At 44.0% G+C, this 20,412-nt stretch overlaps 1 protein-coding gene across 1 annotated transcript; it reads right to left on the reverse strand.

Moving 5' to 3' along the window:
* Positions 1–69: 69 nt before the first annotated feature.
* On the reverse strand, positions 70–18,798 carry LOC139472241 (methylcrotonoyl-CoA carboxylase subunit alpha, mitochondrial-like). The gene is made up of 17 exons (XM_071254624.1): positions 18,717–18,798; positions 17,291–17,343; positions 16,674–16,819; positions 16,138–16,233; positions 14,570–14,691; positions 12,871–13,018; positions 11,127–11,248; positions 10,224–10,335; positions 9,769–9,850; positions 9,219–9,346; positions 8,317–8,500; positions 7,472–7,581; positions 6,355–6,568; positions 5,307–5,393; positions 3,597–3,781; positions 2,460–2,639; positions 70–1,322 (listed from the first exon to the last, which is right to left on the reverse strand). The coding sequence occupies exons 1-17, from the start codon at positions 18,767–18,769 to the stop codon at positions 1,203–1,205; spliced, it is 2,142 nt and encodes a 713-aa protein (XP_071110725.1). The 5' UTR covers positions 18,770–18,798; the 3' UTR covers positions 70–1,202.
* Positions 18,799–20,412: the final 1,614 nt, after the last annotated feature.

Consider the following 20,412-nt stretch of genomic DNA (forward strand, 5'->3'; position numbering starts at 1 on the left):
TTTTTAAGTAAACACCCTCAACTCCAACAATATGGAAACATGATTTATTTCCAAGTGCAGATACACAGCTCACACACAAAGTTGTACGTACAAGTTAAGTTACATTCACCATCACCATGCCACCAGGCTGTCAGAAGGCTTGCCTAATAAATATTAATAACATCAAAATTACAATCCTAAAGTTTGTGTCAAGATGTTAACACAGTATCTTGTTGTTTGACACTTAACATTTCATTGCAACCTTGATACAAATGTCTTGTTTGACCCTATTTGAAAACAAGGTAGGAAGTAATGAATATCCTGACTTTTACGATCCACATAAGAGATAAAGTAGACATAGTCTATGGATAACAACTTCTTCATTTACTGTAAAGGTGACATTTCAGTATAGATCCTTATAACCTTTGTCAAGCATGGCTGACACCTTATACAGTTGTCAAGCAAGGCTGACACCTTATACAGTTGTCAAGCAAGGCTGACACCTTATACAGTTGTCAAGCAAGGCTGACACCTTATACAGTTGTCAAGCAAGGCTGACACCTTATAACCGTTGTCAAGCAAGGCTGACACCTTATACAGTTGTCAAGCAAGGCTGACACCTTATACAGTTGTCAAGCAAGGCTGACACCTTACACAGTTGTCAAGCAAGGCTGACACCTTAAACAGTTGTCAAGCAAGGTTGACACCTTAAACAGTTGTCAAGCAAGGTTGACACCTTATACAGTTGTCAAGCAAGGTTGATACCTTATACAGTTGTCAAGCAAGGCTGACACCTTAAACAGTTGTCAAGCAAGGCTGACACCTTAAACAGTTGTCAAGCAAGGCTGACACCTTATACAGTTGTCAAGCAAGGCTGACACCTTAAACAGTTGTCAAGCAAGGCTGACACCTTATACAGTTGTCAAGCAGCTGGACAACAGTATAAGGATCTAAACCAAAACGTCAACCTCTAAGTAATCCCTATCAAACAATTCACATAAAAGATGTCTTGTATTTCTCTCTGAATACTAGTCCTGGATACCTCATGTTGGTATTGGTGAAACACACACACACACAACACACAGACACAAATCTCACTGGGCCAAGTTCATGGATATCAACAAGTTTGATATGTATTCATCCATAGCAACGTTGTTCACTGTTCAGCGTATACACTACTACGCTGTTCACTATATACACAATATGTCCTAATGCTATTGGTCTCAGTCGTGTGCTGCTTCGTCTTCCTTGAAGTGAACCAGCACTGTCCCTCTGTTGACGGTTTGACCTGGCTGGAATGCTACCCGCTGGACCACCCCAGACCGTGGAGCCCGTATAACATACTGAAACAAGCAAACATCATCATGATCATATACCGCTACCTGCTGGACCACCCCGGACCGTGCAGCCCGTATAACATACTGAAACAAGCAAACATCATATACCGCTACCCGCTGTACCACCAGGACCGTGGAGCTCGTATGACATACTGAAACAAGCAAACATCATATACCGCTACCCCGCTGGACCACCCCGGACCGTGGAGCCCGTATAACATACTGAAACAAGCAAACATCATATACTGCTACCCGCTGGACCACCCCGGACCGTGGAGCCCGTATAACATACTGAAACAAGCAAACATCATATACCGCTACCCGCTGGACCACCCCGGACCGTGGGGCCCGCATAACATACTGAAACAAGCAAACATCATATACCGCTACCCGCTGGACCACCCCGGACTGTGGAGCCCGTATAACATACTGAAACAAGCAAACATCATATACCGCCACCCGCTGGACCACGCCGGACCACGGAGCCCATATAACATACTGAAAGAAGCAAACATCATATACCGCTACCCGCTGTACCACCCCGGACCGTGGAGCCCGTATAACATACTGAAACAAGCAAACATCATATACCGCTACCCGCTGGACCACCCCGGACCGTGGAGCCCGTATGACATACTGAAACAAGCAAACATCATATACCGCTACCCGGTGGACCACCCCGGACAGTGGAGCCCGTATAACATACTGAAACAAGCAAACATCATGTACCAGATGAACCTGCACAGATAGCTGACCAAGTTTCAACTGATTGTATGGTTGAAAATAAAACTTGTCAACAGGTGTCTTATTCATATTCTACAATTATTCCTCCATTTGTGAGGTTCTACTGGAACGTTCAGTTAAAACCTTGTAACAGGTTTTCCAGTGTTTTGAAGAACCTATCTGAACATCAGCAAACATCCACTATAGGTTTATGATTGGTCTTTAAAACGTTAACACCATCCAATTCGATCACAATGCAGTCACTTTGATATTCTCATAATTCTAATTCTACCTTTTCTCCCAATCCTGATTGCCTTATCTTGCCCACTTTTGGCTGTGATCATTTGGCCATTGCATTTATCTTTATTGACCAGCTTCATCCGAGGGTAACAACTCACTACCCTCTCAAAAATAACTCACCTCCATTTTCATGGCAATCATGACGACGAGGGGGTCCCCCTTCTCAACTTGTGTCCCCTCGGCCACCATCACCCGCTCCACCACGCCCGGCATCGGCGCCACTGCGTCATCATCTGATGCTCCTCCTTCGGTAGACTGCAGGTACTTGGGCACAGGGATGTGCAGCTCATGACTGCCATCCTGGAAATAATCAGGCAGACATCATCAAGGCGTCTATTCACAAACTGATCGTACTGCTACATACCTCAACATAGACTTATTGCGGTCACAGCCCTATGACTTGTTTGTTTGTTTGTTGTTTAATGCATTACCCAGCAATATTACAGCCATATGACAACAGCCTGTAAATAATCGAGTCTGGATTACACAGTCCAGTGACTGACATCATGAGCAACGAGCCATGAAACAGGTACAGAGGATGGCTCAGCATTAAGAGGCCTCAATATTTGTTGTTTGTTTGTTGTATAATGCCCCACCCAGCAGTATGTCAGCTATATGACGGCTGTATTTAACTTAGAGTAGGGCCAAACAATCCAGTGATTGATATCATGAGCACTGATCGACGCAACTGGGATCCGATGACATGTATCAACCAAGTCAGTGAATCGAAGCACCCATCAAGCATGGGTTGCTGAAGACCAATTCTAACCCGGATCTTGATCACTAGAAAGTTACATGGTTTGATTCAAAGCGACCCGTGAAGATTCCGGGGTTGAATAGGTCTTCAGCAACCCATTCTAGCCGTAAAAGGGGACTATGCTCGTAGTAAGAGACGACTAACTGGATCGGGTGGTCAGGCTCACTGACTTGGTTGATGCATGTCATCATATTCCAATTGCATGGATCGATGCTCATGATATCAATCACTGGATTGTCTGGTCCAGACTGGATTATTTACAGACTGGCGACATATAGCTGGAATATTGGTGAGTGCAATTTTTGTTGTTTTTGTTAAACAACAAACAAACAAAAGAAAGAAAAAAGATTCAAAGCTTCATGTAGAACTGTACTGGAAAAATCTGAATTGCAAAATCAACTATTTTTCCAAACAAAAAGCAGGGCTGAATACTGTTAATAATAATGTGAGGAGGAAGGAGGAGGAAGTAGCTGGAGTCTACAGTGGGTGTCCCAGCTCACCAGGGTGAAGATGTGGAGAGAGTTTCCCTGCATGATGACTGTGGACGATGTCTTGACTCCGTCGATGGTGCAGGTGAGGGAGAGTCTGTCCCCATCCTCCTTCATCTCCGCCACCACCTCACGCTCCACGCCGTCCATCCGCACAACGAACATACCTCCATCTGACTCCACTTCCACTGCCACCTCTGAAACATCAGTTCTTAAATATTACTTCTGAAATACTTCTAGTACAATCTCTGACATACCACTCCAATATTATCTCTGAAATACTTCTAGTACAATCTCTGAAATACCTCTCCAATATTATCTCTGAAATACTTCTAGTACAATCTCTGAAATACCTCTCCAATATTATCTCTGAAATACTTCTAGTACAATCTCTGAAATACCTCTCCAATATTATCTCTGAAATACTTCTAGTACAATCTCTGAAATACCTCTCCAATATTATCTCTGAAATACCACACCTGGGATACCCTGGGACACAGCCCCCCTGGGACACAGCCCCACCTGGGACACAGCCCCTCCTGGGAGACACCCCCCCCCGGGACACAGCCCCCCCTGGCAGACAGCCCCCCCCCCCCCCCCCCCCCCCCCCCTGGGACACAGCCCCTCTGGGACACAGCTCCTCTGGAACACAGCCCCCCTGGGTCATAGCCACCCTGGGACACAGCCCCTCTGGAACACAGCCCCCTGGGACACAGCCCCCCTGGAACACAGCCCTCCTGGGACACAGCCCCCTGGAACACAGCCCCCCTGGGACGCAGCCACCTGGGACACAGCCCCTCTGGAACACAGCCCCCTGGGACACAGCCACCCTGGAACACAGCCCCCCTTGGGACACAGCCCCCCTGGAACACAGCCCCCCTGGGACACAGCCCCCCCTGGAACACAGCCACCCTGGAACACAGCCACCCTGGAACACAGCCTGCCCTGGGACACAGCCCCCCCTGGGACACAGCCCCCCCTGGAACACAGCCCCCCTGGGACACAGCCCCCCCTGGAACACTGCCCCCCTGGAACACAGCCCTCCTGGGACACAGCCCCCTGGAACACAGCCCCCCTGGGACACAGCCACCTGGGACACAGCCCCTGGAACACCTGGAACACAGCCACACCTGGAACACAGCCCCCCCTGGGACACAGCCCCCCCCTGGGACACAGCCCCCTGGAACACAGCCCCCCTGGGACACAGCCCCCACTTGGACACAGCCCTCCTGGGACACAGCCCCCCCTGGAACACAGCCACCCTGGAACACAGCCACCCTGGAACACAGCCTGCCCTGGGACACAGCCCCCCCTGGGACACAGCCCCCCCCTGGAACACAGCCCCCCTGGGACACAGCCCCCCCTGGAACACTGCCCCCCTGGAACACAGCCCTCCTGGGACACAGCCCCCTGGAACACAGCCCCCCTGGGACACAGCCACCTGGGACACAGCCCCTGGAACACCTGGAACACAGCCACACCTGGAACACAGCCCCCCCTGGGACACAGCCCCCCCCCTGGGACACAGCCCCCTGGAACACAGCCCCCCTGGGACACAGCCCCCACTTGGACACAGCCCTCCTGGGACACAACCCCCCTGGAACACAGCCCCCCAGGAACACAACCACCCTGGGACACAACCACCCTGGAACAGAGCCCCACGGAACACAGCCCTCTGGAACAGTCCCCCTGGAACACAGCCCTCTATCAACATAGCCTCACCTTCGTCTCCGTCACATAGCAACAGTTGCCTAGACGCAGCCTGGTTAACACGGGCTCCGCTGCACCACGAGAAAGGAGAGAAGGGATCTGTGAAGAACAGCAGAAGAAATCTGTATAGACAAATGATAACAATCTTTTTCATGTCAGACTCGTGAAAATCCGGGTTAGAATAAGTCTTCAGCAAGCCATGCTTGCCGTAAAAGAAGACTTTGCTTGTCGTAAGAGGCGACTAATGGGATCGGGTGGTCAGGCTCGCTGACTTGGTTGATGCATGTCATCGTATCCCTATTGTGTGAATTGATGCTCATGATGTCAATCACTGGATTGACTGGACAAGGCTTGATTATTTACAGACTGCTGTCATATAGCTGGAATATTGATGAGTGCGGTGTTAAACAACAAACAAACTTTCATGGCAATGAACGAAAAGAATTGGTAAATAAACTGTATTTTGGGGATCGAACCTTATATCGGTGGCATCACAGGTTGCAGAGAAAATCTCACCAATTTCCCTTTGTGATGAGGGTTATACAACTTGTTATATCATCCTAGCAATGCCATGGCGCCAAGGAGCATGTCATAAACTGAATTCATGGAGGATATCAAACCTAACTCTTCAGTTTCACAGCCGGATGCTCCAACTAAAACTCTGCCTTCCTTGCCAGGCAGACGTAAGGTGAGGTGAAATAGGGTTTAACGTTGAGTCCAGGATTATTGCACTTGTATAGTGACATGCATGCATGTGTGTGTGTGTGTGTGTGTGTGTGTGTGTGTGTGTGTGTGGCTGCTTGTACTAGTCCGGACTGATGCCGATTTATAGAGATACCATAAATACCCCACTCAGACACATTGTACTGACTCCCAGCTGACCAGTCCTTGTTTAACCCCCTTAATACCGAGTGCCAGACAGGGTAACAGCAAATACCATTTTTTAATGTCTTTTGGTATGACGCAGCCGGGGATTGAACCCTGGACCTTCTACTCTCCAGGCAAACGCTCTACCACTAGGCCACGGAGGCGGTCCCAAGGCAGACATGATACAACTCACCTTGTGTAATTTGGCTTCTTCTAACCGTCCGACTCTGCTGTAGTGTAACCATAGCAACAGCAGCATGACACAGTGTTTGTGCCGAGAGGATGGACTGTGGGAAGAGCTGGTCCTTGTGTTGGGGAATGAAGTCGGTGTGAACGTTGGCTGCCTGGAACTCGGGGTGTGCCGCCAAATCCAACAAGAACTTGATGTTGGTGTTGACACCTACAATCTGAAACACCATGGAAGGAGGGAGGGGTGTGTTGCAACGTCTCATCATCTGTGTTAATGTGTTGGCAATAATTGACATTGTTAAACCTCTCTTAAGAATGTTGCAATTCCATTGGTTAATCCATACCACGTGACGAAACAATACATTTCAATGTCGACCTGGGGGGCACGGGTGGCCCAGTCGTCTAAGGCGCCGCGATTCGCTGTGCAGAGTTGCGTCCCTTGGGCACGCCAGAAACCTTTGATTTTGGGTTTGAATCCCGGTTCGCCCCAATTATGTTTCTAGGTTTGTCAGCACCATACTCGTGCTCGTGGGTTTCACCGAAGTGGTAAACATCTGTGACCTGCATCACTTCGGGCTTTCCTCCCACATTAAGCTGACACGTCGTGATATAACTGGAATAATGTTAAAAGCGGCGTTAAACCCAATTCACTCACTCATTCACTTATCTTGTGATTGTGTGACATGCTACACACTTCCAGGTATTGTGTTAAATGCTGCACGGATATCAGTATTGTGTGACTCCTCTCCTAAAAGCGGCATTAAAACCCAACTCACTCACTTAATGTCGACCCAGAAATCATGTGACTGACACTGACCTCTAATAATGACAGTATTGACTCGTTCGTAGAAAACAAGATGGCTTCTGGTACAAACATTTCTCGGTTCGCAGCTAACTTACTGTAATGAAACAGGATATCTTTTTTCAGACTTCATAAACTTTAAAGTGAATTTGGGTATAACAACACGAATGATTGCTCTTGATGAGGTCAATATGCAAAAACAAACAAGGACCCACAGGGCAGACCCGTTTGGCAGTCTGACCAGTTCAAGCATTGGGTCCTTGGGTCCTTGTTTTCGCAAATTGAATTTGTCAAGAGTAATTCTTTGTATAATATTTACGTGGTAGTCTTGCAATGCTGTCCTGGTGCGTCTGAGAGCTGACTGTCTGTCTGCGGCCCACACAACAAGCTTGGCAATCATAGGGTCGTAATGCACCGACACTTCATCTCCTGCAGCAGAAACACACACCCTAACTCACATGATGAACTGCTATTTGGATTAGGCTATGCAGTTACATTGATGAACTATACAATGACAGTTTAATTCAGTGAGATGAAGAGACCGGCTCTGACGCAACTGTCCAGACTCATAAACATAAGCTGCATTTCATTATTCCAAGTTTTAAAAGAACCCATCATATTTAAACACCTCATCCCAGTTTTTACAGTTTTAAACTTATCAGAGATTTATTCAAATTTGGTTTCTTTAACTTCCATCTTCCCTAGGCAAGGGAGTAAATGGACTGTAAAAGTCCAGTTTCCACCCTTGTTGTTTTGATTGTTTGTTGGTTTGTTGTTTTACGCCGCACTCAGCACTATTCCAGCTATATGACAGCATTTTGTAAATAATTGAGTCTGGACCAGACAATCCAGTGATTGACATCATGAGCATCGACCCATGCAAATGGGACCGATGACATGCATCAACCAAGTCAGCGAGCCTGACCACCCGATCCTGTTAGTCGCCTTTTACGACAAGCATAGTCTTCTTTAACGGCAAGCATGGGTTGCTGAACACCTATTCTACCCCGGATCTTCACAGGTCTCCATCCTTGCTGAATTTGCCTGGAATCATGGAGAACTTATGAGAGTTGTCGCAATACAATCGCTTTGTGAAATGGGCCCTGGATCGCAGATATATGTCGCTGGACTGACTCTACAACAATGAGCAGTAACCAAGGTTACCCTGTCGGACTCCAGTCTCGATACGGACTCCATCCCCTTCCACAGGGGTGGTAATGTGGAGCAGGGGTCCGGCTCCAGGCATGAAGCTGTTGTTGGGGTCTTCAGCGTAGATCCTCGCCTCAAAGGCGTGACCCGTAAACTTGAGTTGCTCTTGTGCTACAGGCAGCTTCTCTCCGCCGGCGACCTGTAGACAAAATATTCACTGAGAGTACTGTCACACATTGGCAACCTGCAGTGGGATTTTCATTGACAAACAATATTATCACACATTGGCGACCTGGTGACAAGATATTCTTTGACAGTATTGTCACAGATTGGGGACATGGTGACAAGATATTCATTGAGGGTACTGTCACACATTGGCAACCTGGTGACAAGACATTCATTGAGAGTACTGTCACACATTGGCAACCTGGTGACAAGATATTCATTGAGGGTACTGTCACACATTGGCGACCTGGTGACAAGACATTCATTGAGGGTACTGTCACACATTGGCGACCTGGTGACAAGATATTCATTGAGGGTACTGTCACACATTGGCGACCAATAGACAAAATAATAATTGACAGTGCTGTCACACATTGGCAACCTGCAGTGGGATTTTCATTGACAGACAGTATTATCACACATTGGCGACCTGGTGACAAGATATTCTTTGACAGTATTGTCACAGCTTGATGACATGGTGAAGAGATATTCATTGACAGTATTGTCACACATTGGCAACCTGTTGACAAAATCTTCATTACAGTATTGTCACACATTGGAGACCCGCTGACATTCTATTTTTAGTAAATACCGTTAATTATCTATAACTGATGTCGATTGACATGTGACTGCTTCTCGTCCAAAGAATGGCAGAATGACAAAGTAAAGTCAATAATGGTCGAGTCCCTCACCCTGAGCTGCCACTCCACAAGGTCGGTGCCGGTGATCATCTCTGTGATGGGGTGCTCCACCTGCAGACGTGTGTTCATCTCCATGAAGTAGAACTTGAAGTCCTTGTCCATGATAAACTCCACTGTCCCTGCACAACACACACTCATGCATGTTCTTTTTGTAATTTTTTGTTTTATGGACTGAATGACCCAAAATTTCACTAATTTGAAAAAAAAATCTTTTGAAAATCTTCATGACAGGATTCAGGGAAGAAAGCAAAACGTTCATTTCACTAAAAATATTACACATTTTTGGGGCGGCAGGTTAGCCTAGTAATTTTAGGGTTCACTTGGGTTCAATTCCTCACATGGGTACAATGTGTGAGGCCCATTTCTGGTGGTCCCCACTGTGATATTGTTGCAATATTGCTAAAATTGGCTTAAAACCCATCTTCCCCCTTCGTTCACAAACATTTGTTTTTAAAGACTAACATTTCTAGAAACCTAATCGTAAGTGGATGTGGTTGTCACACTATCTTATGGTGGATTTTATGAACACAGCGCCACCTACCTGCTCCAACGTAGTCGACGGCGGCGGCTGCTTTCACTGCAGCCTCACCGAGAGCCTGTCTCACTTCTTCACTGATTCCAGGCTGCAAAACATACCACATTGTTGGAATACATGACACATTGTTGGAACACATGACACATTGTTGGAACACATGACACATTGTTGGAACACATGACACATTGTTGGAACACATGACACTTTATTAAAAAACATGACACATTGTGGAAAACATGACACATTGTTGAACACAAGACACACTGTTTTAAAAACTTGACACATTGTTCAAAAACATGACACACTGTTGAAAAACAAGTGTAATATTTTTCATATTTCATTTTTCATAAAAATATCACCTTAATTACAAGTCCATACTTCAAAGGATGTATACACTTCATTCCTCCATCACCTGTGAATACATACTATGAGGCCTAGAAGTACTGGTTATATAAACTCACTGCAGGTGCTTCCTCAATGATCTTCTGGTGGCGCCGTTGTACGCTGCAGTCCCGCTCAAACAGGTACACGTAGTTGCCGTGGGAGTCCCCAAACACCTGCACCTCCACATGCCTGACAAAGAAGAATACACAGAAACTGACCACATCACTACCATTCACTGTGTTAGATCAGAATATGGCCCAATGATGAGTGAGTGAGTGAGTGAGTTTGGATTTACGCCGCTTTTAGCAATATTCCAGCAATATCACGCCGGGGGACACCAGAAATGGGCTTCACACATTGTACCCATGTCGGGAATCGAACCCGGGTCTTCAGCGTGACGAGCGAATGCTTTAACCACTAGGCTACCCGACCGCCCCGAAACAATGATGATATCATGAGTCAAAGTTATTTATTCGGTTACATATTTGATAATAATGCATGTAGGTGCGCACACTGCAGTACTCAGTCTCTCAACCATCCCAACGTCTAACTTTCCTTTCCTCAGCAGCCTACCTCCATTACGTCACATATACTATCACATTCACAAAGAACATCACTTACAAGATATATGTTACCATGGCAACATCAAATGCGATCACTAGCTGGGCGCCGCCATTTTGAATGGAATCTCGCTCTCGCAAGATCTCCATATATTTATGAACGAACTTTAAACATTTAACAACTGCATATAGAGAGGTGCTAACTCTGCATCATCCTCTATATCTTCGGTAAATCTACACTAACAGCTGGTAGCCTAGCAGGTGAAGCACTCACCCAAAGTTCTAGGTTTGATGCCTCAGACGTGTACAATGTTTACAGACCATTTCTGATGCTCCCCGCCCAACAATGAAGCCATCAGACATCTTGATTTCCTGACAAAGAGTTCTCACTGTGGCATGGGAAAAATTTTCCTGTCCTACCTTGGTGTTTCCACAAACTTCTCAATCAGCATCACGTCATCACCAAATGACTTCCGACCCTCGGTCATGGCCGACTCCAGCTGGGTCTCAAACTCCTCCTCCGACATACAGATCCGCATCCCCTGTGAACAAGCCAGCCTCTGTACATATGTATGAACTAAAATATCAACATTCTGTGTTTCAGGTGTCAATAACACCTGCAAATCTGAAAACACATAATGTTTATCAATAGGGCTGGGACGAGTCCAAATTTACTAACCGGGTACCTGACCCCCTATTACATGATCCTATCTTAATACCCACTGTAGGTCTCAAGAATATGGAACAAAATGTGAGATTGGGAATTGTTTTACAGCAGCCCTGGCAAAAACTATTCAGATACATTTATCAAATGATCAGATCATGTGTACACTTAAGTTGACTGAAGCCTTATCTTTCCAGAAATATATACAAGTCAAAAGGAATTCATGCATAGTCAGAAAGAAATGGGGGCTGTCGGGTAGCCTAGTGGTTAAAGCGTTCGCTCGTCACGCCGAAGACCCGGGTTCGATTCCCGACATGGGTACAATGTGTGAAGCCCATTTCTGGTGTCCCCCGGCGTGATATTGCTGGAATATTGCTAAAAGCAGCGTAAAACCCCACTCATTCACTCACTCAGAAAGAAATGCAAACATTAATGACTTGTAGTGTAACCACTGAGTTAAAGTGAGTTTTTATCATTAAATAATAATTACGTGACTAACGACAGGTCTGGGGAGGACTGTGGGTACCCGGGTCCTTCTCAGGACCCACCCGACTTGAGTACCTGAGTTACCCGTCCCAGCCCTATTTACCAACATTGTGAAATATAGATTGTATCTCTAATTTTCAGTAGCACTCTCTCTCTACGTGAAATCTCACAGCTGTGAGACATGATGACACATTGGAATGCTACAGTTAACTGTTTGTCTGTTCGTTGTTTAACACTCCACTGTTTGCACTCAGAGATATTCCAGCTACATGTAAGTGTAAATAATCAAGTCTGGACCAGACAATCCAATGACTGACATCATGAGCATTGATCCATCCAGTTGGGATATGATGACAAGCAATAAACCACATCCATTTAGTCGCCGGTATAGGTTGCATAACACACAGGACTATTTACTGTGCAGTGCAGTTCCCTATAAAAGTGAGCTGAAATGTAATTTAACTTCGTATTCCAAGATTGTGACATTTATAAAGCAATGGGTGAATGCATGCATATGTGCTTATGCCAGTTTTATAGTGCTAGCTCACTGAGATACCATGCCGCAGTTTAACATGATTACCCCACTCAGACACACTATACTGACTCCGAGCCGACCAGTCCTTGTTATATGCTTTTAATGCTGGGCCTCAGGCAGGAAATGGCTACAACTTATACCTCATGGAAATGGATATCAATACTGCAAACTTTCCAATAAATTGTATATTTATATACTTATCCTTTCTCACACTATGCATTTCTTCTTCGATCCTATGTGGAAACGTGCTTAAACCGAGTTTCCAGCTTCATAAAAAACAATCCACCTGAACACACCCCAGCATCACCATGGTCACATTCCAAACAAATGGGTCACGCACATAAGAAGCTGGAAACTTGGTTCAAGCACGTTTCCACAGAGGATCAAAGAAGAAAGAAGAAATGCAAAGTGTGAGATAGGTTAAGTTTAAAAATACTGATTTATCTCAAAGGACCATGACTGGTTTTGCGTCCACCTACCTTGCCTCCTCCACCTCTAACTGCCTTGATCATGACTGGGTAGCCAATCTGCTTGGCCTCTTTCTTTAACCTGTCAAGTGATTGGTCCTCGCCATGGTAACCCTGGATTATTGGCACACCAGCAGCTGACATGATAGTCTTCGAAGTACTGGAAAGTAAAAACGAACTTCTAAAACAAACTCTGTTTTGTACTTAATTATGGCTTGATCCCAACTGATTTTACATCTTAAAACGTGCATGTCATTCCTACATCTCTTCATTATATTCTTGTATCTCACCTTGATTCCGATATCTTATCTCATGATTCTCATGTCCCCTCACAATTCTCATATCTCAACTCATGATTCGAATATCTCACCTTGATTTCCATATTTCACCTTGTGATTCTCATCGTACATCATGATTCCCATCTCACCTAATGATTCTCATATCTCATCACATGATTCTAATATCTCACCTTATGATTCCCATACTACACCTCATGATTCTCATCTCACCTCATGATTCACATACCTCACATTGTGATTCTCATATCTCACATCATGATTCTCATATCTCACATCGTGATTCTCATATCTCACATCATGATTCTCATATCTCACATCGTGATTCTCATATCTCAGCTTATCAATCTCTTGTGATTCTTGCATACCATTTCATATTTATATCTCAACATACAATTCTCATTTCTCACCTTTAGTTTCTCATATTTCACTTCTTGATTCCAATTTCCCTCTCCTTCAGTCACACAGATCATCTTTTGATTCCCAATTTGAGTTCTTAATTCCCATTTTCCCACCATTTGATTCAATTTCCCACTTCTTCATCCCACTTCTTGATTCCCATTTCCTAGTTGTTCATCCCGTTTCTTGAGTCACATTTCCCACTTCTTCATCCCATTTCTTGATTCCCATTTCCTAGTTGTTGATCACATTTCTTGATTCACATTTCCCACTACTTGATCCCATTTCTTGATTCACATTTCCTAGTTGTTGATCCCATTTCTTGATTCACATTTTCTAGTTGTTGATCCCATTTCTTGATTCACATTTCCCACTTCTTCATCCCATTTCTTGATTCACATTTCCTAGTTGTTCATCCCATTTCTTGATTCACATTTCCCACTTCTACATCCCATTTCATTATTCAGATTTCCTAGTTGTTGAACCCATTTCTTGATTCCCATTTCCCACTTCTTCATCCCATTTCTTTATTCACATTTCCCACCATTTGATTCAATTTCACACTTCCCTAGAACCACGGATTACCTTTTGATTCCCATTTCATATTTATATCTCAACACACAATTCTCATTTCTCACCTTTAGTTTCTCATATTTCACTTCTTGATTCCACTTTCCCTCTCCTTCAGGCACACAGATAATCTTTTGATTCCCAATTTGAGTTCTTAATTCCCATTTCCGACCATTTGATTCAATTTCCCACTTCTTCATCCCACTTCTTGATTCACATTTCCTAGTTGTTGATCCCATTTCTTGATTCACATTTCCAACTACTTGATCCCATTTCTTGATTCACATTTCCTAGTTGTTGATCACATTTCTTGATTCACATTTCCCACCATTTGATTCCCATTTCCCACTTCCCCAGAACCACAGATCACCTCTTGATTCCCATTCCCTACTTCTTCATCCCATTTCTTGATTCACATTTCCCACTTCCCCAGGTCCACATCTCACCTCTTGATTCCCATGTCTCTGATGGCGGAGGCAGGAGGGCCTACAAAGGTCACGCCCTCTCGGGCACACAGCTCGGCAAACTCGGTGTTCTCGGACAAGAAACCATAGCCTGGATGGATGGCCTGATCAACACAACAAACAAACACCATCAAACTGTGAACATGAAAGTTCTTGAGAACATAGGGTACCGTACCCATCACAAACTCATTGATTCATCTACTCTTGTGATTTCTGTTTGCTTAGTGTTATATTTCAGTGACAAAAATATTCTCCTACAAAGTAAATCAATATGAGACAGGAGGAACAAAAGTTGTTACAAGCTTGTTAACATCATCCTATTGATAGAACAATCTTTCACCTTCCTTTCCAAAATATTATGTATCTTCTCCAAGAATTCTTTGTGTATTGTTATAAGGGAAGTTTGGAGGAGACATGCCAATGGTAAGAAAGTTTTACAATACAGTGAATTTGTATCCATCATGACTATGGTATCATAATCTCTGAAATAAGTTAACCCATGTTTTATTGTATAGTCAGTCATTGCACGAAACACAAAATTTCTTAAGCATTCTGCCTGTGAGCTGCATTATGTCATGGGACTTAAGCTGTGTCTTTTTCATGTTCTCCTGCAGACCTTTCCCTTACTGAATATATCCCTATTTTCTATCATTTACATGTACACCTGACTCACCTGTACACCTGACCCACCTGACCCACATGTACACCTGACTCACATGTACACCTGACCCATCTGTAGACCTGACTCACATGTACACCTGACTCACCTGTACACCTGACTCACCTGTACACCTGACTCACCTGTACACCTGACTCACATGTACACCTAACCCATCTGTACACCTGACTCACATGTACACCTGACTCACCTGTACACCTGACTCACATGTACACCTGACTCACATGTACACCTGACCCATCTGTAGACCTGACTCACCTGTACACCTGACTCACCTGTACACCTGACTCACCTGTACACCTGACTCACATGTACACCTGACCCATCTGTAGACCTGACTCACCTGTACACCTGACTCACATGTACACCTGACTCACCTGTACACCTGACTCACCTGTACACCTGACTCACATGTACACCTGACTCACCTGACTCACATGTACACCTGACTCACATGTACACCTGACTCACCTGTACACCTGACTCACCTGTACACCTGACTCACATGTACACCTGACTCACCTGTACACCTGACTCACATGTACACCTGACTCACCTGTACACCTGACTCACCTGTACACCGGACTCACATGTACACCTGACTCACCTGTACACCTGACTCACATGTACACCTGACTCACCTGACTCACATGTACACCTGACTCACATGTACACCGGACTCACCTGTACACCTGACTCACCTGTACACCTGACTCACCTGTACACCTGACTCACATGTACACCTGACTCACATGTACACCTGACTCACCTGTACACCTGACTCACTTGTACACCAGACTCACCTGTACACCAGACTCACATGTTCACCTGACTCACCTGTACACCTGACTTTCATGCACACCTGACTCACCTGTGCACCAGACTCCTTGGCAACATTCATCACCTTGTCCATACACAGGTAGCTCTCCCCCGCTGCAGGGGGTCCAATCAGGTAGGCTTCATCTGCCTAAACACAGAGAATTGATAAAAATAGATGTCACTGTCCAAAACCCAAATGGATTGTGAAGTTGTATACCTTAATGGTCATCCATCATGTAGACTTAAGGTACTATTGGTTATTTCATATCAAAGTCTGGCACATACACATCCTCACAAACTGACAACACATGAATGTATGCCTATATCCTGGCTTCAAAATATATTTATCCTCATATTCAAAATCATATCAACTGAAAGATCAAAGTTACCGGTACAGCACCTATTTTTGCAGCTCAAAAATGTCCTACAAATGTATGAGAAATTCAAATCTATACAAATGCCAACAAATTTTACCATTCAATGAAAATCTCATTTTGACAGGTGTAAACAAGAAATAAAAAAGGAATTATGCAGCTGTACATCACTCATGACCAAATTGTGCTTATTGACTGGAGAGTATTCTGTTACCATGGCAACATGCATAGAATCGGCATCAGCCTCGCTGTACACGGCCACCGTCTTGATGCCCAGCTTGCGGGCTGTCCTCATCACACGGCAGGCGATCTCCCCTCGGTTGGCAATCAGCAGCTTCTCCAGCGGGGCTGCAGCTGCAGCTGCAACCATGAGTGAGTGAGTGAGACGGGTTTCATGCTGTTTTGAACAATAGTCTACACACAATTTATTTGAACCTACGATCATAGGTTTATGGCATTGGCAAGGGATGCAACTCTACAGAGCGGCATTGTACTTAGACAACCATGACCCCATCAGACAGAGTGAGTGAGTTGGGTTTAAGGCCACTTTTAACGGTATTCCAGTTATATCGCGGCGTGTCAGCTTAATGTGGGAGGAAAAGCCCGAAGTGGTGCAGGTCTCAGAGGTTTACAACTTCTGTGAAACCCACGAGCACGGGCCATGGTGCTGACAAACCTAGAAAAATAATCGGGGCAAATAGGGATTCGAACACAAAATCATAGGTTTCTGGCGCGCCCAAGGGACGCAACTCTGCACAGCGAATCGCGGCGACTTAGACGACTGGGCCACCTGTGCCCCCCTATCAGACAGAAGTCACATGATATACCAACCTTGTGATGCAGGTCGGTTCCAGCTGCGACATAGTGAAGTGCTGACGTCTGATCTGGAAATACATCAGGATATAGTTTCCGGTGGAAACATTACGCCAGGTCATTGCAAACATTCTCTACAGGCAAATACAAATTGGACAGGGCTCAGTCTCATTAAAATCAGATCTTAGTTCTTGCTATCGCTATCACTAAACAAAGATCTTGGCACACATTGCAATAGGCCCTACATGGTTCATTAATCTGGACTTGTTGATTCAGAAAAATATCAGTTTAATTGTTTCTTGTTTGTTTGTTTGTTTGTTGTTTAATGCCATACTAAGCAATATTCTAGCTATATGATGATCTTCAAGTCTGGATCAGACAATCCAGTGATTGATGTCATGATTATCGATCCACGCAATTGGAATACAATGATAAGCATGAATGAAGTCTCACAACCCGATCCTGTTACTTGCCTCTTACGACCAGCGTAGTTGCCCCTTATGACAAGCATGTGTTGCTGAAGATCTATTCTACCCCGGATGTTCACAGGTATCAGGTTAAATGGCTTTTAGGCAACAACTAATCCCAGTGGGCTTAAAACTTGATTCGGACAAACAGAATGTAGTGACTGTGTCTAACACTGAATGCCTCTCACATGACTTAATGAGTACACACACCAAATACACGTTACCAGGGGTGTGCTCAAATGAAACTCAAAATTTGTTTGTTTGTTGTTTAACACTGCACTCAGCAATATTCCAGCTATATGACGGCAGTCTGTAAATAATCGAGTCTGGACCAGACAATCCAGTGATTGACATCATGAGCATCGATCCATGCAATTGGAATATGATGACATGCATCAACCAAGTCAGCAAGCCTGACCCCCCGATCCCGTTAGTCGCCTCTTATGACAAGCATAGTCCCTTTTTACGGTAAGCATGGGTTGCTGGAGACCTATTCTAACCCAGATCTTCAAAAACTCGAGGTCACATAGCCTAGCTGAGGATAGTACCAGGTTTGTTTGCCTGGAAAGCAGGCAGATATACTATGTTTATGCAGACACTGAAACATACTAATGTAATGTTTAAAATAATTCCAACTGCAACATGAAGTGGGTTGGATTCATTTGGGGAAACCATCCTTGTACCAAGCATAACCTTCCTCTTTGAGGGGCTATATGGTCAGTCCTGAATTACCTCCCCTGATTATCTCACGATGCTGAGCCAATGCAATAAATTTATCGAATTCATTCATTGTTCATTTTTTCTGCCTGTTTGATAAGTCTATGTATGAGACAACTCATGTGGACCGTAGTTCATGATAATCATCCAGTTCATCTAGAAGATGATGCTATGTTTACCCAATGGCATTAGTTCTTATTAAAACAACAAAACATGCGTCATGTGTCATGATTGTCACGTGCAGTGGTACTGGTGCTCACCTGCGCCAACTTCGCAACAAATTGACTGTTTTGGAAGCTCGCAGTGAGGCCATTTTTTTCGTTTATATTAGCGACCTTCCAGTGCCCCTTGTAGCAATCATAATGTGAGTTATCTCCCTTACACCGAGGGCTTGCATTTCATTGGTAAGTGGACATTCGCAGCTCTCCTCGTGACTCCCTCATAAGCTATTAATTGAAAACAAGTAACATGTACATATGTTACTTGAAAAAAGCTTTGCGCAAGATTTTGTGTAAATTATTGATGTCACTATTGGTAGTTGTGTTTTATAAACGTCCTTGAAGTCATTCTATGTTCAGTTAACAGAAACAAATATATTGTTTGGTAAAATATACCTTTAATAATGAAGTAACAATTACTCTCAGATATATATTCTCATCCTATTCAGTGGACTATTGCGAGACGAGACACATCTGGACGAGACTGTACAGCGACATGGAAATAACGTGAGAGAAAGTTAAAACACATTTGTGGCGTCATTCTATTCTTTGAACGCTACATTATTTTTCACATTATCTTGAACCGACATTTCAATTAATTTACACTTGCAACTGACGAAACTATTATTTTTTTATTTTGACATGATTTCAAATTTTGTCGGAAAACGTGTCGCCATAGGGGTTTCGAACCGCATCGGTTGATTTAAGGACGTCTAATATTGTGGACCTCAGCTACGGTGACACATGGCGGTATGGTGTGGACTTACATATTTTCAAATGTTTGCATTATCTCTAAAAGCTAAAAATAATAAATATTGTGTTACAGCTGGTTGCATACAACAATGTTCATAATTAAAGCAATTAGATATCAGGTAAACATAAACATCCTTGTTTTGGGCTCTATATTTCCTGTAATCCCCGTCAGCATGTATTTACATCGTGCAACCGATTGATAAAATACAAGTTTAGGACCACACGACATTATGAACAGCATTCCTCGTGCATCACACATCGAGACAGGAAGATTTAATCATACGCCAGTGAATAAAAGGTTCTGTTTTAGTTGCTAAACTTTTATTGAAGATGAAATACATGTTTTATTGAATCGAACTGTTTATAATGATGAGCGTCAACCTCTTTTAGCACAATGCTGTGAGATGTATCCTGGTGTTAATACTCTTAGCGAATGTTACGTGTATTCTTAGTGCCAAAACCTGCTATGCTAGTTTACAGAAACGTAAATCGGTTATTTATAAAAAGTGTGATATTTCTTTACTATTTTTATACATGTTTGCTGTACATAATTTTAAACGTTTTAGTCTCTTGTAACTCTGTATTGAGTGGCCTAAGTAATAATTTTATGTTGTTTTTTATATGTTTGTAAATTGTATACTGGATTAGTGGGATGAGGCTCAAATAAACAATTGTCTTGTCTGTCTGTCTGTCTATCTGTCTGTCTGCATCACGCAAGGGCGATTACGCTGTATAAAATAGAGCCTCCAAAACGTTCTCGTATATTTTCAAATATTAGTCAAGTGTAAAAGTAGGAATGTGTTTTAAGTAGGGGAATATCCTCGTAACTCTCCATTCGGCTCCATTATTTTTAGGGAATGGAGATTTACCCGGGCATTCCCCTTTACTAATATCCATTTATTTTTTCAACGTGTGGTTTGTTTCTTCTGGTGTATAAAACTGTATTTTCATTGGTTGAGCCGTCATATAGCTGGAATATTGCTCA

The sequence above is a fragment of the Haliotis cracherodii genome, unplaced genomic scaffold, assembly GCF_022045235.1.
Source record: "Haliotis cracherodii isolate W230 unplaced genomic scaffold, xgHalCrac1.p SCAF_24, whole genome shotgun sequence".
Classification (NCBI taxonomy): Eukaryota; Metazoa; Mollusca; class Gastropoda; order Lepetellida; family Haliotidae; genus Haliotis; species Haliotis cracherodii.